Source organism: Notolabrus celidotus, chromosome 21 (assembly GCF_009762535.1).
Source record: "Notolabrus celidotus isolate fNotCel1 chromosome 21, fNotCel1.pri, whole genome shotgun sequence".
NCBI lineage: Eukaryota > Metazoa > Chordata > Actinopteri > Labriformes > Labridae > Notolabrus > Notolabrus celidotus.
Window position 1 is genome coordinate 16,876,167 of NC_048292.1, and position 25,412 is coordinate 16,901,578.

Below are 25,412 nucleotides of genomic sequence, written 5' to 3' on the forward strand. Positions count from 1 at the left end.
CTCTTCATCCAGCCATTTCTGGAGAATAGTGAGCCGTGCCGCATAAAGAGCAATTCTAAGAATGTATCTGTGTTTTCGTTGATAGGTTGAATCTAATCCCAATACAAAACTAAATGGGTTTAAAGGAACATCAGTTTTAAATATCTTCTTAATTTCCATTTGGACAGATTGCCAAAAACTTTGAACTTTCGGACAGGACCACATCAGATGACTATAAGTACCACAGTTAGTTTTACATTTACAACAAAATGATGAGCACATGGAATCATATTTACTTCGAATAGCTGGGGTAACATGCAGTCTATGAATCATTTTGTATTGCGTTTCATAGGATTTGTTAGAACATGTAATTTTCTTTCATTTAACAGAATATTTTTCCACATTACATCATCTAAGTGGGACCCGAAATCTTCGCTCCAACTTGTTTTACTCTTTATATTAGGAATTTTAACAAACATTTGAGTATATAAATAACTTAGAATGTTCTTCTTTAAAGATGAGGCCTTAAGTACCGTCATTTCAAGTTGATTCACATTCAAACCATGTTTATATATTGGAACAGCTTGGATGTAACTCCTAAGCTGTAAATAACGAAAGAATTGTGTTTGAGGAAGATCAAAATCAGTCATAAGTTGAGAAAAGGATTTCATAGTCCCACCTGAGAGGAGGCCTTGTATTTTAAAAATACCAGCATCCCCCAGCATTTTAACTGTTTTAAGAAATATGTTTTTAAAATAATGTATCCCTTTATAGTTATTTTAGGGGAATTCCACATATTTCAAAATATGATTTATCTTGACTTGTGTGATTTTATGAACTGCATGTTTTATTTGCTGCCCATGTAAAGCACTTTGTAACTTGGTTTTTGAAAAGTGCTCTACAAATGAAATTATTATTATAATAATTATTATTATTATTATTATTATTGGTAACAATGTTAAACACAAAGACAAAAAGTAGAAATGGGGCTACTACATCCTAAGGTTTTGCCTTAAGGGCTGTTGATATAAAGGAGACATTTTTCCCAATGAAAAAGAAACCTGTTCATATGCCGCCATCGAGCAAGTAGGTTATGCCAATCTGTGACAGATGGTGTGTGAGGTGACTTCCAGCAGTCTAGACCTACTAAATGTACTGTAAGTAGATGAGACTTTGTCTTTCAAAGTTGATGGGTCCCTTAGAACAAATAACCCGATGCAGGTCAGGTTTCTAAAGGTAGAGATGCTAATAGAGGAGATGAAGTGTTGACCCCTGAATGAGAAAATGGTGGAATTAAAATGATGTTTTAAGAGCAGTACCCAACTACATTTTAGGGGCCAATGTAGAAATGTATCCGCCATCACGTCAACATTTGTAAACTACAGGAACTACAGGCTCCATTGCACCAACAACACCTGACCCCTCCTGGTGCGATCTGGAGTCTGACCACTTCTCTCAGCTTAATAAATGTCAAAAACAACTGATGTCCGACACTCTTTGCAAAAAATGAATAAATTAAATAAAATCTTAATTTTTTGGAAAAAGCAGAACCCCCACCTGTTTAACTGCGGCTTTAAGAAATAGTAAAAGTGTCTTATTGTGCAGGAACTCTTTTCTCATTTTCAAATAAACTTCGGCACTTAACAAGACATGGCATCCCCGTCTTCAATACATGAAAGATACAAAGTGTAACTGATAACTGTACAAACATGAAAACCCTCTTTTTCCATCACATTGAGTTAAGCCTATCATTTTTCTCTTTGACTTGAAAGCTTTTTTGTTGTTTTAAATTATGGAAAATCTGTAATACTGAATGTTTTCTCTCTGCTCCCTCAATAAAAATGCTTTAAGCTATACATGCAACACATGATAGAAACATCATAGACATGTCTTCCTTTATTGGAGGTTTTTTTACCACATGAAAAGAGACGTATTTTGTCCTTCTTGCTCTCAGATTCAGCTTGTCTTCAAGGGTTTTCACTTCCTTAATTCTGCTGATCTCATCTGTTTTTGGGCAGAAGTATATAAATGTGTCTTTAATCGTCTCATTTTCTTCTGTCTGGCATTTTTCCTCTTCTTTCTTTCTACGTACACAGCTGGAAAAGAAAGATGTGTCTCAAGAAAATGTGTGTGCTGCTGTTTTTCGTGCTGGTACATCTGTTCGATAGTCGTACATGTGGTACATGTGTTTTTGCACGGATGTTGTGGGAGGCCAGATTGTCGTCACGCTGAGAAATATAGCGACCCAGACACCTGGACTCACAGACATTAAACTGACAAAGTGATATATAACAAGAGAAAAATATATCTCAGAGAAGAGAGAGAGAAACAACATGAAGAGAGAGAGAGAAAACATGACACGTTTGAAGTCCTGCAATCAAGCTTTTCCTATTAAAACAGACACATTATAATGTAACATATCCATGAGCATGAGTTTGAAATGTTGTCCAATGTCTCTGTGTCAGGTGGAGGACCTGCTGGTTGCCATGGAGAGGGTAAAACAGGAACTGGAGGTGATGAAAGCAAAGCTGTCATCGACTCAACTCTCACTGGCCGAGAAGGAAGGTCACCTGACCGCCCTGCGAGCCGAGAGGCGGAAGCACCTGGAGGAGGTCCTGGAGATGAAGTAAGAAAACACACACGTTTTATCACTTTTATTTATGTTCACACGTAAACCCGCTGAACATAAACACCGAATGATGCGAACCCTGCGGAACTCTTATATCATAAGTCATTTTTCCTCTGACAGAACACTGACAAACACACTGTAAAAAATGTCTTCCTCTGGATCCTGATGGTCCCCGATCTGTTTAGCTTTCCCGTTGTCTGTGCTCAAGATGATTCATGTGCAGTTTACTAAGTTGGCTTTCTGTCATCTTCTTCAATTTGATCCCTTTTCAAACTAACTGGATTAATAAAGCAGTAATATTACTACAAAAAACACACGTCATAGTGCTGACAGGAGTAATTAACTGCATCTATACTTCACTTTAAGAGCTTTGACTTCATTTTGATGCAAGACTTTGACTTGTCATAGCGTTATGTAAGGGACAATGTATGGTTAGCAGGTAGCTATGGGAAATATGTCTGTAGTCTGTGGATTTATCATGCTAAATGGGACTAACGTTTTAGCCACATTGTTTTGATGCGAACGGACACTAACGGTTTTACCTCACCTTATGATCTACGGTGTCAACAAGCAGAAGTAAAATGTGCCAGAACTCTTTTCCGTGGATTGATTTGACATGACGTGTGATCAGTTTGCCTCTGGCGTGGCTCATGTTACTGAAAGTTATTAACCGTCATTCAGGGGTTGTCAAGAGGTTTTGACCAATCAGAATCAAGCATCTTATACAGCTGGAAGATCAGAAAACTGGTTGATAATAAAAAGGAAAGAAACTTAGCGCTTTCACCACTTACATTTGAGGCTACAGATCAAGCCTGACATTCAGTGTTTTCAAGCCTTATCTTCATGACATCAAGTTTATATTTTACTATGACACAGACCAGTGTCACTCACTGTTTAGCCCTGCCATTGTTCACCCATTAAAGCTGCTGTTGGTAGGAATAGTGTCAAAAACGTTACTTTTTTTCTGCTGGGTTTGAAGAAAAGGTCATAATGCCCATCTGTACTCATCGGTAAGTGGAGTAATTCGAGATTATGGCCAAATCTCTGTGTTTTCCAATGCCTTTGTATCAAGCAATGTTATTATTCCCCTCGTCTGCGTTATCACGGACCAATCAGAGCTACTCTCCAACCCTCTGTCCTGATTGGTCGAGTGGTGGCCCAACTACGTCGCCCTGATTGGCTGGGAAGCCACTACTTCCACATAGAACGTGCACAACAATCTTTTGTGGGCGGGGTTACGGGAGCAGGGGAGTGGCAGTGCTGACATTCAAAATCTCTCTCAGAACTGATGTTTATATCACCACTACCAACCCCAGCTTTAACTCTCGTAATGGCAGCCGCGTGTCTCTGCTAATGCTTACACTGTCCCTCTGTTTTACTAACACACACACCCACTCCTCCACTGACCTCCTGATGATGACGTATCACAGTCTACTGGCCGCTAGGTGAAAATCCCCATTATGCCATAATGCCAGTCCACTCCTGGTTATACTTCCTTCTCCTCCTCACTCAGTAGTTTAAGTGTTCTCATTGAGTCAGTTTGAGTTTAATCTCAGTCATCTTGTTTTCACAACCATGAGGAGACAAAATCATAATTGAAACTGAAATGTGATTGACTCTTTCATTGTCTTCTGTGTGGATTGTTGCTTGTAAAATAACATTCAGACTAAAGAAGAAGTCATTTGTTTTGCAGTTACTCGGTCATGAACCAAAGAAGAACCAAAGGAGAGTCATTTTACAGAATCATGGTAGGAAGGAAACATTAGTGGATCACAAAAGTAAGAGTTCAGCCTCAAGGGAGCATGAACTGGTGCAGGAATTAGAAGCTCTCTATTCATAGTTAGTGAGATATTTCTCTGTTTAAAAAGAAATGATGGGGGTTGAAATTCAAAGGACTAAAGCCAGTAGGATTTATCCTCTGGGGAACCATGAAAACCTCTGCAACGTGGCTTAGCAGTTCTTCCAGTGTAGTTGTTATTTCAATCTTTACCAAAGTGACAACTCAAACTAACGTTGCTATTGAACCTTTTTGCCAGACCTTTTAAAAATGAACTCAAATGTCTCTCCACATTTTGCACCTGCTAAACTTTCATCTCTTTGCTTTTATCTTGACGCACCAGCTAACATAAACAGGGTTAAGTTTCCCACCCACTGTCAGCTGCTCCACTTCTTCAAAACGCAAACGCCACCTTCAACACTTCCCCTGAAATTAGCAACCCTTATGATATCTCCAGTTGTTCCCATGTTGCCTCCAGGTCGGTAGCCATGGGTCACAATGGAACAAACTTCACGCGACACCTCCTCAGCTCTCTCTTTCCTCTTCCTTCCTGTCTTTACCTCTCTCTTTCCTTTCTTCTTTTATCTCCCCTCCTCTTCTCTCTGCACTCTAAAGCCATAGAAGTAAGTGTTGTGTTAATGCAATAACCATGTAGCGCTGTCCTGCTCTTCATATGATTGATTACATAAACAGACACCCGCACACACTCATGCTGTAGCTGTAACTTGGTGTAAACTCTAATGTTGTTTTAATGGATGGGTTTGCACTTTAAGTGCCGCTGAGAGTCCAGCAGGCGGATGATTCTCTGTGTTTTCTGCTGTTTTACATCCTCACTGAGACCTTACAAACCAGCTCTAATTTAGTGGAACCACGCTTTGGGCTGAAATAGAAGCCAAGGATAATGTCCATATTAGCGTGTCCTGCGAGTTAAAACACGCTGGGGGACCATCTTTTACTGATGCATCATGGGAAAATGAGGGCATGCACTGTGATTTAGCTTCTCTGCATCTCTGCTTTCAAAATTTCTACCAACTTTGCACTTCTGCTTATTTGAGAAAGAGGAAAAAGAGAGTGTGTGTGTGAGGCTGTGTGTGTCCAGCAGCATGTCCATTCACAGGCCAGGTGAGCATGTTATTGGGCGTTTTATCGCAGCAGTAATGACCCGTGCGATTATTAAAGGCATCAGTGCTTCAGTATGCGTGGACTTGTTTTCACATGTGAATTTGAATGTGTGAGCATGCACTTGTGCAAGCATACTGTGATTGATTTATCATCATCTGACTTGTCCAGAGCTCCTTTTAAGATAATGTTGAATATTTATGGAACAGACACACACACACACACACTAATAGACACCCGTGCATCTTTTAATGTGCGCACACATACAAACACAGATCACCCTGCACATGCTTGATTGGATTTAATGGTCTCGAGTGGGAGGTTCAACTTCACTCCCCCAATGGCATACTATGCACATGTTTGCACACTCTGTATGTGATGTGTACAACATTGTGTTTAATGCTCCACAAGACTCTAGTCACCACTTGGTAGGTACCATTTGTAGGACAGTGTGTCTTCATACTGATCATAGCAGCTGCACAGACACAAAAGACTGAATAAAATGCTGGATGGCATGACAGCTCACAAAAGTGAAGCCCAAACATTCAGAGCTCTCCTTACTGACTGGCTGCAGTATAGGTCATGGACTCTGCCTACTCCATGTTAACAGATGGGAGATGGGTCTGACTTTAAGAATAAAATACACATCAAACAAATGTTTCTCAAACATGGTTTCTGTCTTTATAGTTAGTTATTTTCATGCTGATTTACACTTCAGTGTTCGTCCTCTGAGAAGTTGAGTTTTAATGAGTTAATTGATGCTATAAAAAGGGGTATACAACATGATAGACGACTCTGTTGCCGAATTAAACTTCTGTGGTGTTGTGTGCACCAGATTATCAGAGAGAAAGATGAGTAGAACAAGAAGGAACAACAAAGACATTAGAATATGTAGTGGGAACTCTTTTTTTTTTAAAGTTACATTTGGGATTTTTTGCCTTTATTCGAAAGGACAGCTGAAGAGAGACAGGAAACATGGGGAGTAGAGAGAGGGGGAAGACATGCAGTGAATGGTCAACCGTCCGGGAGTCGAACCGGCGACCTCTGCGACGACTATAGCCTCAGTACGTGGGGTGCTTAGGCCGCTAGGCCACCAGCACCCCGTAGCGGGAACTTTTGCTTTAAACCAGGATGAGAAACTATTTCTGACCTGAGAGATCTTTGCCATTTTTTAGGGGGTGGTTTGGCTTCACTTGTGTATGACAGAAGGATATGTGTCGTCCATCTTTATACAAAGTCAGTGCGATGGACGTGATATTCACTCTGATGATGATTCTGTTTTTCAATACTGTTGTTATTTTTTTTTTCTACTAACATTTTTTATTGGGAGATCAGCATACATAAAAGGTACAACCATGTTTAGATACTTTTTTTCTTTTCTTCCACTGTTTTTCCTGCATTAGTACCAAGCGGCAAACTCCGGTCTCAAACGATGAAGCCAATGCGGAAGTGATATAAACTGCAGTACATCGAAAATCCGCTTGAGGCTGGCTGCAGAAACACCGGAAACCACATAGATATGAATGGGAAAAAGACGATCTTTGCAGCATTAATAAACATGTTTACAGCCTGGTTCAAAAAACGGCTTGGCCCTACAACGCTAATCTCTCTAATGGCACACACTGTACGGGGGGTGAATTTTTTTCTAACGTGACGGTTAAGAAGATATTAATATTATGAGTTTTGCCCAAATAAGGACATGACTGACGTGAATCCCGGTCGGGAACACACATCCATTGGCTGAGAGACTCACACTACGTCACACTCTGCCTAGTTGAGTTCCGCATTACCAATATGGCTGCTGCCGTCGATTTGCTTCAAAACAGCTCTCAGGAACAGATGGGTGACGTCACGGATACTACGTCCATATTTTATACAGTCTATGATTAGTACTTATAAAAATACATATAGACAATCAAGACATTTCACAAAATTCTAAATATAAACACACACACACACACACACACACACACACACACACACACACACACACACACACACACACACACTTCTTCACACATACAGTCGTGACTCATGTCTTGCAGAAAAGGTTAAGAAAAGGTTCATGTGGATGATTCTGCCGTGTCAACTCCACCTTCAAGCAGACAAACACACCGGTCATCAATACATGGCTGTACATTCAAGGTGAAGGAAGCGTGTGTGCGCACCCAAACACGGTCAGAGTCTGTGTGTACATGTGGCTGGTTTGGCTACTTTTGCACATGCATGTGTGTGTGTGTGTATATATGTGTGTGTGTGTGTGTGGAGATATTGTAGCAATAAAAGTAACTGAATAAAAAGTCTCAGCCTACTCAAATGTAGGTAATTGCTAGCCGCGCTGTGCCAAAACACACACTGAGGGGGGGACCACTTTTAATAAAGTCATCTAAGGTTCCTTGCAGTACATTGGATAACCTCTCATAAGGAATAACAGATCACAAATTGTCATAACATACTGACAATATATTGTTTCTGATGCAGATACGCAACTGCACTTTACATGTTAAGTACGACATCGTTTAGGACTATTGCATTCAATGTTTGATTGCAAATTAATTGCTTGAACATTTTTGTTCATCTAAATGTTAAAATTTTACATAAAAGCTGCGTATCTTATGAGATATTGAAACTTTAGATAAGTCCTTTTAATTCCACTATGCCTGTACAATAAAGCTTTACAGAAGACACTTTGTTTTAAGTGTTCAGCTGCTTTTTGGTACAGACTTTACTGATCTATAAACCAATACACCTACGCCACACAGTACTATAGTATAAAATAACTAGACACAACTTTCTCTTAACTTGAAGAGTTAAAACTCTTTGCAGCGTGACTGGAAAGATGCCGACTTGGTACTCCTTTATTCCTCCCCTGTGTTAAAATTCATCAGTTCCAGCCTCACTCTTTAAGAAATGATTCTTTTATTCTGGGGACAGCAGCCTTTTTTTTTTGTCTCACCAAATCTTCCATTCCCTGCTTATTCTGCTTGTGCACTTCTGTTGAAGGATCAAAAGCAGCTTTCCCTCCTAAACAAACTGGAAATTCCTCCTCAAAAGGTGATCAAACATTGCCTGCCAGCCTTTGAAAGACTGTTGCATTCATTTGTGATTATTCGACCGCTTACTGAAAAAACACAGCTCTCTCATGCCTCTCCTTTGTGTAAAGCATGATATGATTTTTCCGGCTGCAGTATAACATATTCTTCCCACAGTTTTGGTATGTTGTATATTTCTGGGTCTGCTCCCCCTTGGTGGAAAATGTAGATGTTTCAGGTAGCTGCAAGTTGTCTCGCTGTGAGTTATTCACGTTACGGCAGAGCTCGTATTTTTCATAAGACATTAGGGTTTGGTCAGCAAATACGTCATTTGATTCTGGCTTTCTCCCACATGTAAAACATGAGCTGTTTAAGGTGGCTGCGTCCTGTGTGTCCATATATCTCTGCGTAATGCACATGAAAGTGTCTCTGCGCGCTCAGGATGCTGTAACTCTTCAGGGTTTGATGTCTGATTTGTTGCCCAGTTTTACATCACTGTACGGTTTAATGTTACTGTAAGACATGATATATGATACTGAATGTTGCAGAGGTTTCTGGGACAGACATGGAATATATTAACACACACACACACGCTAGCATCACACACACCCACTCCCAAGCAGACACACCAAATACAGCTGGAATATGACAGTTTGTCTCGCATTCTCGCCTTCTCCTGTTTCCTCCCTTTTCTCCTCTCGTATTTTAAACACACACACACACACACACACACACACACACACACACACACACACACACACACACACACACATATACATATACAAACATGCACATACACACTCACACACATACTGTAATGTATTTGTGTAAACGCCTATCTTTCCCCGTGCCACAGTTTTCACCAGCTGGTTGTATATGTCTTCTTTACTCCAACACTACGCTAACCTTCACTCCCTCATGTGCATTATTCATGCACGTGTGTGTTCAAGAATGCACGATAAGAAGGACACAGCATTCTCATGCACATAAAACCACATGCAACTTAAATAATACACACACACAAAAAAACCCCCACTTAAATACACATACATGGGCGCATAATTCTATAATCTAGAGGCAGGAATACACAAAGAGAACTACACACAGATACACACATCTGCCCTGCAGGGCTCCAACATGCGTCTCTGTCACTGATAAATCATCTGCTGCGACCTTCACACACAGACACACACACACACACTCGTAAAACACACACCGAGACATATTTTCTTGCGATATACATTAAATATGCACATGCTCCTTTTCTTCCCTGCCTCATGTGGACGTGTGTGTTGTCATGTGTTTGTACAGTTTAGAAGGCAGGTATGTGTGTAGAAACCTGTGTGTGTGTGTGTGTGTGTGTGTGTGTGTGTGTGTGTGTGTGTGTGTGTGTGTGTGTGTGTGTGTGTGTGTGTGTGTTTCTGGCAGTTTGAGGAATGTGCTGACAGTGTGTGTGTAGCAACAGGGTTTCAAGTCTGAAATCCCAATCTGGATAAATTAAAGCCCGTATGACTCGCTCTGCTGTTTTCTGACATACAACACACATCTCTTCCCTCTGCTCTTCTCTGAGTCTCCTCTATAATCTCACACATGCATGCCTCTCTTTTACATATCTAACAATATTTATAAATGTAAGATAATTAAACCTACATTTCCTTGGCTTTTTGTGTAAAGACTATCCTTCTGAAGCTCTCTGTTTGGAGTGTAGGTCAAGCTGACATTCAGGCTGAAGCTCCTGTGAGGAGTATGGAATCAGACTGAAATTAAAAGGGATGTCTGTCTATGACCTCCAAAAGCAAACCAAACCATTAGCGACAAGTTTTTTACTGTATTGTATTTTTTAATTTCTGTAATCGCTGCCACAAGGCAGGTGTCAGACAAGACAGGGTCCTGAAAAAAAGCAGCCATTAGTATTTAACATTATCCTTTTTTTAAATGTTCTTTTCATTGGCATCCAGAAACAACATCATCAGAGTATTTATGTCATGGTCACCTGACGGTTTTACAGCAAAACAATACAACCGATCAGGTGAAGAAAACAAGATGGTGAGTAGAGAACTTGGATGAAAAACAAATACATCCAAAGCTATATATACATACAGAAAATTGACTTTATTATATCTTGAGTTTTAATTACATTCAATTTCCAGACAACCATCTCTTATCATCCAGTGGAGTGTTTGAATCTCCTTTGCTATAATGTCCTTTACAAGATCCACCCAAAAGAACATTTTAAAGAAGTGGCTCACACACAACAAAATACAAAGTATAAATGAAAAAGCATATATAAAGTAAATTAAATAAATAAAAGTAAATAAAGCTCCAGTCAAATTAAATGGAACCCTGATGGAGTGTGTAATAAAATAAAGAAGCAGAATTATTATGATTTGTTTACTTAAATTTTCACAATATTTGATCCCAATGACTGATATATTTCACTGTTTAGAAAAACAAGGTGCACTGGTGGCCTAGCAGTCTAAGGGCCTGATGTACTAAGATCCCAACTAACGAGCGCTAATTTGTGTGTGCAAATAATAATTTTGCACGTGTTATTTCTGGGCGTGTTGCGGGTGATCTACTAAGACTGCGTGCGCAAATGATAACAAGTGCAAAAGTGGTGAGAACCGCCCTATTTTACGAGGATTTTGCGTGTGCTATCGGCTGTCACCATGGAGAGTTTGAGAGAACAGAGTGGTCTTAAGCGATAAATGAAGTTTGAAGCCATGGAGTTGGAGGTTTTAGTGGAGGAGGGAAATAAACACATCGGTGAACTCCAGCAGAGACATCTCAGCGTTAGAAACGCGATTTGGGAGGCCATCTGTGAAAAGGTGAATGATGTGAGAAAAAACAGAAGATCTGCCCATGAAATAAATGCATCTACTCCACTCCAAAACGCTATCAGTGTTTTGATGGAGTTTAGAGAGTAATTTGATGAGGCTTAGTCTCCCACTCTTGCTCTAGAAAAGTTAGGCGTCACTTGGATGAAGACAGTCGCCTCACTGTCCCAGGGAGGAACTTTCGGGTGAACGTTTTCAATGCCTGATATCATCATCCAGCAACTGTCCCAAAGATTCACCAGCTTAAATGGAACTGGGGCCATGTTTGAGTCAATTCGCCCCAACACACTGCTGCAAGCACGAGATGAGGAGTTATGCAGAGCTGCCTGGCGCAGCTCAGTGAGCGCTCATTCTCCAAGTTAAAACTAACTAAAAACCCCTTGATGAGCACGATGGGACAGAATAGACTGAGTGGACATGTCATGTTATTTATTGAGAATGACAGATCAAAGAAAATGGACATACAGTGCATCGTGGACAAGTCTGCGGAGCTTAAGGCTCGTCCAGACAGTGGTGAGTAGGCCGAGTACTTCATATGGATTTTTTGTTTGTATGTGAACATGTGGGCCGCTGTGCCAATTTTAATAAACTTTATATCTGTTGATACAGTGACCTACTGTGCTCTCATTAGTTGAAAAAGTTAAAGTGGGTGTCAGAATGATGCGGTCGCTATCCGTGGTGCTGAACTGCTTTGAATTTGTGTTGTTTTATTATTATTATTATTTTTTTTTTATCTTGGTTTGATTGACTAAAACATTTAGTAATGCTTGTAAGCCCAGCTTTTGCGGGCATGTTGTAAAGCGATGTTATGATGAGCGTTACAGTGATCGCAGCCATGTGTGCGTAACGCTGTGCCAGTTTGCACCTGCCTTTCAAACGTGCTAAATATAGACGCAAATACAGCGCTCGCTATCTGCTTCAGGTTTGATAGATCACATTGCGTGTGCTAAATGATTACATTTGCAGCACCTCCTCCCAGTATTTTGCGCATTCTGATGATCTACATGTATTCTGCATTTTCATGAAGGCAAACACGCTAAATGATTTGCGAGTGCTATTTTGCTCATTTGACAGACGCATTCCTCGGTGCCCCCGGTTAGTACGTCAGCTTTGCGCGCGCTATCAAGTTTGCACGTGTTTTTATACACGCAAACCTTTAGTAGGTCGGGCCCTAAGTGCGCCTCATATACAGAGGCCATAGTCCTCGTCGCAGAGGTCGCCGGCTCGACCATGTGCTGCATGTCGTCCCCCGCTGTCTACTCCCCACATTTCCTGTCTTTCTTCAGCTCTTCTATCAAATAAAGGCAAACTTTTTTTTTTTGTCAGAAACCACTACTTACACAAAGAGATAAGAGTTAACAACATGTCCGTAGGGGATTGTGCACTACACAAACCATAAACCTTCCCTCTAAGAAATACTCTCAGGTGTAGTTTCATTAAAGCATAATATCAGGTATTCACAAGTTCTGTCCTTATTCTGTGATTCACAGTGGTAACATTTTCTTTGAAAACTTCACTCAAGTCCCTGAATATTTAAAACTCTTTTATATAACAATGACACCCACACTTTTATTGAATAAATATCAGGAGGTCCAAGTATTGAATGTTTCTTTGTACTTATTTACAACTGTATCCTCTTTTACCATACAAAAAATGTGCCGTAGCGTTGTCATGTAACTTTACCTGAGAGACGCAGATCAGGGGAAAAAGGTCTCTTTGAATATGGGAGATTTTTGAAAGCCAAGCCCTCTAAAGTGTTTGTGGCTCAAATTAATTTTTCAGATTTTTTAAAAGCAGGTATAGTAAGAAAGAGTTGAAGTTGTGATACAACTCTCTTTTAGATTTATGGAACAAGCGCTGTAAGAAGCTGTCCTTGAATAGGGGACAAAACTTTTCAGTAACAATAGTTCTTCATTGATCAAAAGAAAAAGAAAACAAATTCTTAGCTTCTGTTCATAAGAGTTATTCATATCATATCCTCCATCAAAATCCTCAACCATGTGTGTGAAATAAGGAACAGCTCGCTTTTCACAATTTTAGAATACAATGGATTTATTGAGCGTTGTATGTGATTTTATTGAAGAGGAGTGGGAATCAAAGAAGACGAGAGAATAGATAAGGGGAGAAAAGAAGGACACAAAACAAGAATAGAAAAGGAGAAGAAAAGTGGTCAAAGAGGTCAGGGAAACAGTTGTAAATCTCTTTTTTTGGGAGAAACAGGGGAAAAGGAGGATAATAAAATGAAAGGACGGAGGAAGAAATAAAATGATGGCAGAGGGAGGAGGAGGAGGGGAGAGCAAAGAGGAGAAAGACAGCTGTCCAACAACAACTAAGACAGGCCAACAAAACGGCATGATATCCCGGACAAATTATATTTCCTCCATGTCTGTCTCCCTCCATCCTAACTTACATCCATCAATCTTTCACTTTTTTTATGGAGTGAGCTACGCTTATTTTCATGCAATAACCTTCTTCCTGTGTGCACAAAATTATCCGTCATTATTTTCTCTAGACCAGAAATGTGCATCTTTGGAACAATCCAATCAGATTTCTGTAACTAAAACAACAAGACACTTAATTTGAGATATTTGAAAGTTTACTCTGGAGATTTTAATATCAATGATGCTTAAAATGACTTTTATTGTGAAAGGAGTCACTAAAACTGCACAATAAAGTCCCGTCTGCAGAGAACCAAGCGAGCCAGTGCACTTTGCAAATGTTTTTGGACAGTGCAAATGGTCAAAGCTTCCAGAAACAGGCAAATAAGTGAGTCAGGTTACTTTTGTTTGCTTAGATGAGGAAATGAAACATGATTTTCAAGCTGTGTTCTCAGCGTGGGGAGGCCGCCTCAGGCTGTGACAAATCAGGTGTTAAATGGTGATTCACTAAAATTTTTATGGGTAAAACTGCCGGCAACGCCAAAAATCTGTATAGAAAAACTGGAGCAGCATCTTTAATTCACCAAAAAGAATCCACAAATGACATTTTTTATGGATTATGCATTTAGAATTAGAGTCAGTTCACACACAAACACTGATTTGGCTCACATGTACAATTTAGACTATAAAGAAAGTCTGCAGAAACACAGTGTTACCTCGCTGCCTTCAGACTCCTGCTGAGAGAAGTATGCCTCATGCCTCAAGGTGAACACTATAAATTCAATTTATTTCTCCTCTGCTGCTCTGGTCTTTGTTTTATCTCCTACGCAGCCTCCAACCTCTCCCTCCCTTCATTCCTTACATCCTTCTTTCGCTCTATCCCTTTCGCGAGAATTCCTCCCAAACTCCTAATTCCTTGCATCCTTCCTGTCTTCCTCTTCCTCCCTGCCTCTTTCCATCTATCTATTCTGAGTCAGTCTGGAAACACCATTATCCCCTGATTTCTGTCTGGCAGGCTGTATTTCTTAACCTGTCTGCCTGTCTGTCTCCTCACTGCTGTTACTACTTACTCAAACTTATGTTAACTTACATAAATGTCCTTCATTCGGTTTCAGGGATGCAGGATATACTATATGGGGTTGATAAATAGTTGGCCCCATTGGGGGAATATTTTATTATTATTTATTACTCTAACAATACAACTTTATCAGAATAAAACAACAAATAAAAGCTGCGTTCATTGACTTATAAGAAGTCCACACAGTAGATGGTGGTATCTGCTCTGCCATTATATACAGAGAAGAAGAACAAACGCAGCTGCAACAAGCCGAAGAGAGAGGAAAAATGGTGTCACCAGTGTGTTTATTGTCACTATTTCAGAGGAGGATAACACAAGAGCAACTTAAAAAAGAATGCTGCAAGTATTCCAAATCATAGGTAAATGGTAAAAGGACTTGTACTTACTGTATATCGACTTTTCTAGTCTTTCTGGCCACTAAAAGTGCTTTTACAACTTCTCATCACATTCACCCATTCACAAATCATTAACTCACTAATGGCAGAGGCTGCTATACTAAGGGTATCAGTTAGGGATGCACCAATCCAATCCTGGTATCGGATATCGGCTAGATCGGACTCAAAAGGCTAGATCCGATATCGGTGACAAAGGGCCGATATGTAGTGCTGATCCATATGTTTACAACAGCCATGTGCGTCACCTACGTTATCATTTATAAAATGTGCTGCTAATTAATATTGTCACAATATCAGACACGGATAAGGGAAACAGTAAGGGAAAAGCTGGGCAGAGTGTTAATGTATTCATTGATCGTAATAGCCCTCCTCCCTGCCACAGGTATACTGTACTTCTGTGGGAAACACTGTCTGGAAACACTACGTTGACATTTTTTTATTTTCTCATTTGAAGCAGTTTTTTTTATATAGAATATTTAATTCCTCTTATACACTGCTGAGGTTTACAGTTGAATTGTTATATCTGTTGGTTATGAAGATTAACTCACCAAACTGCTGGTACATATCTATAATCTCTTGAATAATGATACTGTCAATTTAAAAGTGTTTATTTTATTTTGGTTTACAAAGTCAGAAAAGCCTGAAGTTGCCAAAACATGATTCTATCCTCACATTAAGGAATAGAGATAGTTAAATCGGATCGGCTAGTATCGGTATCGGCAGAAACCAAAGCCCCGGTATCGATATTGGTGTCAGGACCTATATAGTAGGATCGGTGCATCCCTAGAATCAGTATTAGCTAATCTCATTCTTTCACATTCACACACTGCTGAACAACAGCAGTAGCAATTAAGGGTTCAGTTTCTTGACCAAGGACACTTCGGCATGCAAATGTAGAAGCTTGGATCGAACCACCAACCTCTCCGATTGATTGACGACCAACTCTACCCACTGAGCCATTTGATGATCAACCTTATTTCTGAAGTAGAAGACCAAGGATTCGCCGGCTAATGGTGTATTTTAAATAGTATCTCGCTACTTTGGCAACATCTCTCTATCTAGCCTGTATAATGTGATCTCTACACACATTCAAGGTCTGATCGACAGCACTGGCATATTATTTAACTCAGACATATGGAATTTTGACATAAGCCCAGTAAGAATGCTCAGTTTGACGGCTCAGTGCCTGGAAGAAGACTTCAACACAGGAATGCTTCGGTTTACAGTCCAATAAAAAAAGGCATTATGGTGCGATGGTCGCCTAGCTGTCGAAGCGCCCCCACGTTTAGACGCCATAGTCGCAGAAGTTGCCGGTTCGATTCCCGGCCGGTCGACCATTTACTGCATGTCTTCCCCACTCTCTACTCCCCACATTCCCTGTCTCTCTTCAGCTGTCCTATCCATTAAAGGCAAAAAAGCCCAAAAATATAACTTTAAATAAAAAAATAAAAAAAAGGCATTACAACTATACTCAGTCAGAATTGCTAACTATTGAATATTAATATAATGCATAACTGCTGAATGGATCATTGCCTTTCTTAGCCTCAGGTGTGCATAAAGGACACATTTTAAAATACAGAAATGAATATATATATATATATATATATATATATATATATGTTGGTAAAGTTATCAGTATCAGCTGCAAATAATCCACATCCCCACCAAGAATCCCTGTGCCCCTCTTTAATTTGATTTATTGGCATCCCTGTTGTAGAGATGATACTTTTGAAGGCTCAAGTGACCAAAAGATTAATACTAGAATTTAAAAAAATGACAAACAAAACAATTAAAAAAAAAGAAATTGGACAGAGGCTCGGTTTTTGCAACCAGAAAGCCATGACTTACAATAAGACTGCACATGTAACACACACACATACACACCCACACACACACAAGCAATCAGTAACATAATAAGTACATGCTGACATCAAAAATTAGACACACACGAACACACAAACACACAGAGTCTCTTACAAAACTAGATGAGACAGCATGACTGCTTAGAAGCTCTGAGTCCCCAAGGAATGCTTGGAGATACACACACACACATGCACACACGCATACACACATACAGCATGCATAAAAATACATCCTCCCACACAGATGCATGTACACATGCTTATGGTGAGCTGCCATAAGCTCAAGACGAGCGCTTTGATCCCGTCAGACAGCAATGAGATTAATCCACAGTGTGCCAAGGCTTGTGTGTGTGTGTGTATGCGTGTGTGTGTGTGCGTGTGTGTGTGTGTGTGTGTGTGTGTGTGTGTGTGTGTGTGTGTGTGTGTGTGTGTGTGACAGACATGTTCAGAGCTTAGTATGACAAAAAAGGGCACGCAGTTCTGACACTTAGTCTTACAAACTCAAATCAGGGCGCCTTGCTCGGCGTCTCTCTTTCTTTTCTTCATTTTCCTTCATGCACTCTCTGTACTTGCCTTTCTTTTCCTTTCTTTCTAACTCTGTCTTTCTTTCTCCTTTTCCTTTTCCTTTTTGATATTTTTTTGTCCCTTTTGAGAGAAAAAGAGAGATTGAAACAGGGAAATAGAAGCGACAAAAGATGTGCTTTAGTTAGAAGTTGTATTCAAATAACAGGGTTTTCTGGGAGCTTCTGAAGTCTTGCAAAAAGTAATCTCTGTCTGAATATACAGCAGAGAAACAGAGAGTTTCATCTTATGCCACTGACTCTCTGTTTTGTTATAATTTTGTGTCTAATCTGCACATGTAACGCTGAGCTCTCACACCAATTAGGAGCACTAAATTGAGCTCAATACAAAGTGGGGAAAAAGGGGATTAAACAAGTACAAGAAGAACGAGAAGCCAAAACAAGAGCAAAATGTTCAAAAGATGGAATTGAACCAAACACATCAGAACAAAAAAGAAACAAGTGGGGAGAAAGAAAACAGATAAAGGAAAAGAGGATGCGGCAAAACCTAAGCTGGCCTGTTTTCTTCGGCTGATTACAGGTTGTGCTTGCCAGGCCATCAGACAGATCATTAAACAGCAATTAAAGAGGGAGAGGGTGCAATGAGGGGGAAAGACATATCAAAAAGTAGAAAACAAAACATGCTTTTCTTTTAAAAGCCTCTGATTGTACGTTAGGAGAGCCAAAAGATTACATTTCTATTCAGGAAATAATAAAACTGCAGCACACAGGCAGGGAATACAGGACAGGACCGTGTTGCTGACTTTAGAGCGGCTGGTTTTGAATGTCCTTTATTAGAAAAATGCTGAGCAAGAACACAACGGATGAAGTAAGAAGAAAAAAAACAACTCTAACCTGACAGTTCGAACATCATCTGTATAATCACAGTTATGAATAATTACAGAACACAATGTAGAGATGCCACTTCCATTTTGAAACATTATCCTTCTTAATGGGAAAGTTGGGTCTTGCTGGAACATTCAAGTTGCTGCGTATACGCATACTGGACAAAGAAAGTGAGTCTGTTCCATGCTAGAGACGTGCACGTTAAGTTTACTAAAAGATTAAACATTCTCCTTGCCAGTCAGCAATAGAATTAGCAGTCAAGTTATTCATATTTGTATTAGTGTAAGCCTGAAATCACAACCATATGTTGTGTTTAAGCTGTAACTCAGCCACCTGCCACTAGACAGGTTGTAGATCTGGGTAATGGCTGCTGCCATAATGCTTTAATGCTCTACGATATGAATGTAAACAAACACAATGGAGATTGAGTTGCTTGCAGGCAACTGTCTGTTTAAAGGTGACATATCACGCTTTTTTCATCAATATATATTGGTCTAAGAGGTCCCCAAAACATGTCTTTAAAGTTTATGCTCAAAAAAACACTTTGAAATCAGATTTTGGCATGCCTGAAAATCCCTCTTCTTCAGTCCTCCTCAGAACACTCTGTTTTCTCTCTGACCACGCCCCCTCAGGTAGTGGATGTGCCTCGGCTCTCCAGCACGTTGATCTAATGTTTACATGTTGGCTGAATATACAAGGCTGCTCAGAGATCGCGTTACTTCAACCCTCTGAATCTGATCCAGAATCTGATCCTGACGGAGAGGCGCCTGTAGCAGGACCTTTCTGAACGATTGGTCACAGATTTAGTGTTTCTTGTTGTTTTATTTGTCAGTATGTCGACGTGTGTCTTGGTACACAGCTACAGCTACAGCTATGAACATGTAGCTATGCTAATTAGCGCTAGCACTTATCCATGACAAATAAAAATCATCCACTAGATCTTCAAATCTGCAGACGTGGGGAGTAAAACCGACCTCTGCCAGAAAGGCAGCGGGACCTTTTCTGAAGGATTGGTCACAGATTCTGTGTTTCTTGTTGTTTTATTTGTCAGTATGTCGACGTGTGTCTTGGTACACAGCTGCAGCTACGACATGAAGCTATGTAGCTATGCTAACTAGCGCTAGCATTTATCCATGATAAATAAAAATCCTCCACTAGATCTTCAAATCTGCAGACGTGGGGAGTAAAACCCACCTTTGTGTTTATTAAGACAGCCTACAACAAGCATGCCTCCCTCCTAAGCTCCTTGTTACCACACATGTGTGCAGGTAATGAAAAACAGAGGAGGAGTTGAGTTGTATTTTATACAGTCTATGGGCTGAACAAGCTCCGAGCTCTGACTCCGTGACAGACCGGATATTGTTGTTACGTAACAAAAACACGGAAGTCTGAAACGGCTCGTTTCACACACATTTACAGAAAGGTGGAGAAATCAGAACAGGGGCAGATGGATTTTTTTCATTCTGGGGGGTTTGTAGACATGCCAGGGACACATATTTCAGGTAGAGAACCATTAAAAAGTCCATTTTGCATGATATGTCACCTTTAAATTGGCATTGTATAATGTTGTGGAAGTTTTTCCCGTTACTTCCCGTTACTAGTGAATAATGAAATAGAGACTTCTGCCGGCCGACGGTCAGTCAAAAGGTCAGTCAACAGCCGAGCTGTTAGAATGAAGAAAGACCTCGAACATGGGGAAAGCTTAAACATTTATACCTGAGGACTGCCTCCTAAGGTGTGTTTCACACCCTTTGTCTGCTGCAGGTATCTGCACCAGGGCGGGGTTGTGTTTTCATAAAGGAGGTTTTGGGGGTCTCAACATCACAATTTAAAACACAAAGGGACCTGGTATCTTGGTGAGGGGACAGGAGATTGGACACCTCAAGCACTGCAGGTAACTGCATCAAGACAAAGTTGCGTATTCGGGGGGAGGTTTTAGAGGATCTAGACATTGCATTGTAAAACACAAAACCAAAATTTGCCATTACAATAACCACTTGACCAGAGCGATGCATAACCAGCACAGGCAAGTGGATGTTAACCTGCAAGGAGGACAAAAGGCAGGCGGTGCTAGCTCTGCTAATGTTAGTCACAGTCTGCAAACCTATCTGACATTGTTCACCCGCAGACTCGGTGATGCAGGGATTAACAGTGTTGAATACATTGTGCTCAATTTTGATTACTTTCTGAGTTCTTTTGGGAAATCCCTCCTCCATTATACAAAATCTGAAAAATACAAAGTGGATAAAAGTGGGTTCTTTTTAATTATTTCCCTCTCTGAAGTATTGAATAGCTAGAGCTTTGTGCTGGTACATTGGTATTATTGACATCAAAGTGTCAAATCAGTGATGTTACAAGGCAAAGATGTCATACCCTGCATTTATATCTCTTTTTGTTAATTTACAATTAGTGCAGAAAAAAACCCTGGGCAGAAATGTGCAAATTTCTTAGGGATAAGACTGAATAATTGCAAATATTTAATAGTATTTATCGTCCAAGTGAAATGGACATGGATACAGTGAATACAACAGGGGGTACATTAAACATGGGACTTCAGAGTCCAGTGACGCTTACATTCTAATAAAGTGTTGAGTGGAAAGACATACAGTACGTGAAGCTGGATTAAATGTCATATCCCCATGTTTATGACCTTTTTTGTTGTAATGACAAAGTATGAATGTATGTAATGCACTTTAACTTGTAGTCCTCCTTTTTCATTTTTCTTGAAAATCCTGAAGTTTTGTGTAACACTTCAACGGATACCACACTATTGAAAACGCAAGATATTCTGAATCTAGAAATGGAGTTAAATTTCAAACTTTGGACCAGCTTTTTAAAAGACACTCATAGTGATGTGTTTGAATCTTGGTGTACAGTCAACCAGCACAGTCCTGAACATACTGTTGATGTGGCTAAACCATTAGTTTGAGGACTGCCAATTTGAAGTCTTTAGTTTGGCATTTTGGGCGTCACCTCTTGGTTTTTGAAGCCAGAAGTCGCCACACTTGGATACCCGTTACCACGCCTTTATCCTGGTCCAGAAGCTGCCTATTTTACTCTGAACTGAACCAAAGTTGACTGAACAAAGATCATGCTGTTTTTGAGAGGACTTGACATTATGGATTAAGACCTTAAACACATTATAAAAACTTTTACCAATCCAAACAATGAACTGAGAAGAATGGTCGTTTTCCAATAGACCTCTTTTAAGTACGACTTCCTTTAAAGGCACTTCCTGTTTGCAAACACATTTATCAAAACCAAAGCAGGTAGAGTACAGCAGAACCACAGGGAGTCGTCTATGGTTACAAGCAAAAGACAGAAGCATATTTTCTCCCTCACATTGTCAAATATAGTCATATAAAGATAAAGATCCTCTTTCATAAACACAGGGGAGTCACAGGTGTCCATTACCGTGACTGGTTAGTGTTACAGGAGTGAGTTTGTGCTGACAGATTGTAAGCAGATGTCTTGGTCTCTGTGGCACAGCGTGGAAATGGATTGACTGTAAAAAAAAATATATAAAAAAAACCTGAGTGAAAACAAAGCTGCATCTTTAGTCACACTTCTCCCTGTGTGTGTGTGTGTGTCTGTGTGTGTGTTTTTGTGTGTGTGTTTTCGTGTGTGGTCCAGTGGAAAGAGCAAACTCCTGTGGACCGTGGATAATGCATTTTTACACCTTTCTTATTAGTCACAGAGTGTGTGTGTGTGTGTGTGTTTGTGTGCGTGTGCGTGTGCGTGTGCTTGTGTGTGTCTTAAAGACAGAAAGGGAGAGGTGAAAGTGGGTTTTTTTTTTCAAAAGAAAAAAGGAAGCAGGAAAAAGGGGGAAACGTGTCAAGAACCGATCCTCATTCTGTCATGCAATAGTCCCACCTGCCCTCCTCTCTCTCCCTCTCTCTCTCTCTCTCTCTTTCTCTCTCTCTCTCTGCTCTTTTCCTCCCTCCCTTTCTCCCCCTTCATGTCTCTTTGATTTGTTTTCCCTCCAAATCCTCCAGTTATTTTATTCCCATCCCTGTCAATGCTGTTTCTCTCTTTATGTGTGTGTGAGTTTGTGTGTGTGTGTGTGTGTGTGTGTGTGTGTGTGTGTGTGTGTAAGCCTACTCGCTGTCTTCCTTTAAGCCCCTCTGATGTACAACAGCTCCTTGAGGAGAGATTTTCTCTCCCTCTCAAACACACATACACACAAACACACACGCACACTTTCTTATCCTTTGCACCAGCTTTAACCTATTTTCCTAACTCTCTCTTTCTCACTTTTTCTTATTCTCTCTGATGGTCTCTCGTATCATATCCTATCTCTGTACTAAATCATTCATATCCAGTGTCTCTGACCCACTTCCACTATAGTTAAACACACACACACACACACACACACACACACACACACACACACACACACACACACACACACACACACACACACACACAGAGCTTTTACAAATCTTCCACCAAAAATCCTGCTATTGTCCGTGTGTTGTTCTACATTATTACTCAGCTGTGCTAAATAATCGATTTTGATTGGTCAGAACTCCACGACTGTTATGAACGATAAACAGGAATTTTGACACCAGGGACAACCTGATCACTCACGTCATTTAAAATCAGCGTGTGGAAAGGAGTTCAGGACATTTAGTAGTCCAGGTCTACTGCCCTTCTCGCCCGCTACGCTCAGCCTCTGAAAAGCGCCTAGTGCTTCCAGCACACAAGGCCTCAAAATCACTAGCTCGACTCTTCTCTTCTGTTGTCCCTAAATGATGGAATGAATTGGCCAACTCCATTCGATCTGCAGAGTCCCTCTCTACTTTCAAAAGACAGCTAAAGACCCAGCTCTTTAGGAAGCACTATGCACTTGGCTAGACTGTTCTCCACTGTTGTCCCCAGTGGCAGATCATGTCTTCCAGCTACGATTGACTCACACTGTCCTGCTCTACTCTGGGAATCTGTGTTCAGCTCTGGAGGGACCCAGCACTTGGTACTCTGGTCATTATTGTGGTGAGGTTAATTGTTGATGTTGATAATGGAAGGTCTTAAATTGGTTGGTTGCTTCATTGTAGATGTTCCTTATTTCGGGAAAAAAAAAAATAAAAAAATAAAATTCCTTACTTATTTTGGTGCATTGCCTTTACACTGCTTGGCAGTACCTGCACCCAAGTTGACTTGAAGCACTTTGTTACTCTTACTGATCTTGTTTCCTCTTGTCTAGATCTTTGCTTGTGTTGTTCTTGTTCTTGTATGTACGTCGCTTTGGATAAAAGCGTCTGCTAAATGACATTGTAACATTGTAACATTGTAACATTTCACCTCTGCCTGTTAACGCTGTGGCAAAAACGCTAGCATTAGCATTCATTGGCACAAACATGGATTCATGTCAGAATCGCACATCTTAATTCCTACAAATATGAATTGATTTGAAAAGTTCAGAAATCGGTTTTTAAAGGCCGTCCACTGGCTTCCATCGTACGCAATTTCAGCAAAGGTTGTGTCAGTGCTGGCTAGCCAGTCGCGCTGCTAACTTCACAAGTTAGCTCTTGATGTCCCCAATTTGTATCTGTGGAGCAGCAAGAATTCTGTCAGTCTCGTCATCATCGAAGGCCAGCGTTTGGGTGCACTGTCGATACTTCAAACTCCTGGTTATAAAGGAGCTTTACATGATGTATTCCATATGAAAAGTGTGCAAAATGAAAGTTAGGAAACACTTTAAACAACCTTGCACACATCTTAAGCCAGCATTTTTAGTTAGGAGTTGCAAACAACAGCTGACTAACACACACTGCACCACTTTACCAAACTCCAGACCAACTATGAACAAGCAAAAAGAAAATCAAGATCCATCGCCTGTTTCATTTACAACAGGCCTGCATCCCTACACGTCATCAATAAGAGAGTATTCTCCACTGCCAGGGTTGTTGTGAATGCTCAGTATGGCAATCTGACTCCAGAGCAGGCAGCTTCTTTTAAGTCTTCTGCAGAAGAATCTAGAAACTGCAACTGATAGACATTAATCCTTATCAGTTAAAAATCCTACAACATGTAGGATGTTTGAAAGTAGCTTTTGAAATGAAGTGAACAGAAAGCGAAGATGCAGCTGGCCTCAGCATTCTGTTATATGTCAAAGTATGTTTTCCATTTTGCATAACCTGAACTTTTTGTGCTCACCATGTTAAAGCTGAAGGCACTGAAAAAATTGGGAGGTACTGAAAAATCTTAATTTTTGCAAGTTTAGCATTAAACAAATGTTACCTTTATGATACAATACAATACAATACGATACGATGATACGATACAATAAGATGTCTTTTATTGTCTTCGTAGGGAAATTTGTCTTTGACATCAGTGCTGCACTTGTTACCAGTTCTTTAAAAATGACAATAAGAACACACACAAAAACACAATAAATAATACACAGTCATACATCACACAGCACACTCTTAAAGAGCACCATAACACTGTCCCAACCATAACAGGCTATTTTCTATTTAAAATTCTGATAGAGATAGGCACAAAGGAGTTTTTAAAGGTGACATATCACGCTTTTTTCATCAATATATATTGGTCTAAGAGGTCCCCAAAACATGTCTTTAAAGTTTATGCTCAAAAAAACACTTTGAAATCAGATTTTGGTCTGCCTGAAAAGCCCTCTTCTTCAGTCCTCCTCAGAACACTCTGTTTTCCCTCTGACCACGCCCCCTCCGGAAGTGGATGAGCCCTCAGCTCTCCAGCACGTTGATCTAATGTTTACATGTTGGCTGAATATACACGGCTGCTCAGAGATCACGTTACTTCAACCCTCTAAATCTGATCCTGAATCTGATCCTGACGGAGAGGCGCCTGTAGCAGGACCTTTCTGAAGGATTGGTCATAGATTTAGTGTTTCTTGTTGTTTTATTTATCAGTATGTAGACGTGTGTCTTGGTACACAG

At 40.2% G+C, this 25,412-nt stretch overlaps 1 protein-coding gene across 2 annotated transcripts in view; it reads left to right on the forward strand.

Annotated features, from left to right (window-relative positions):
• The window catches only part of LOC117805359 (ELKS/Rab6-interacting/CAST family member 1-like), a 216,451-nt gene that overhangs the window by 124,507 nt on the left and 66,532 nt on the right, over positions 1 to 25,412 (forward strand). For both annotated transcript variants that reach the window (XM_034674050.1, XM_034674051.1), the window contains one exon: positions 2,445 to 2,605. In XM_034674050.1, the coding sequence (XP_034529941.1) occupies positions 2,445 to 2,605 (161 nt within the window). The remainder of the gene's footprint in view (positions 1 to 2,444; positions 2,606 to 25,412) is intronic.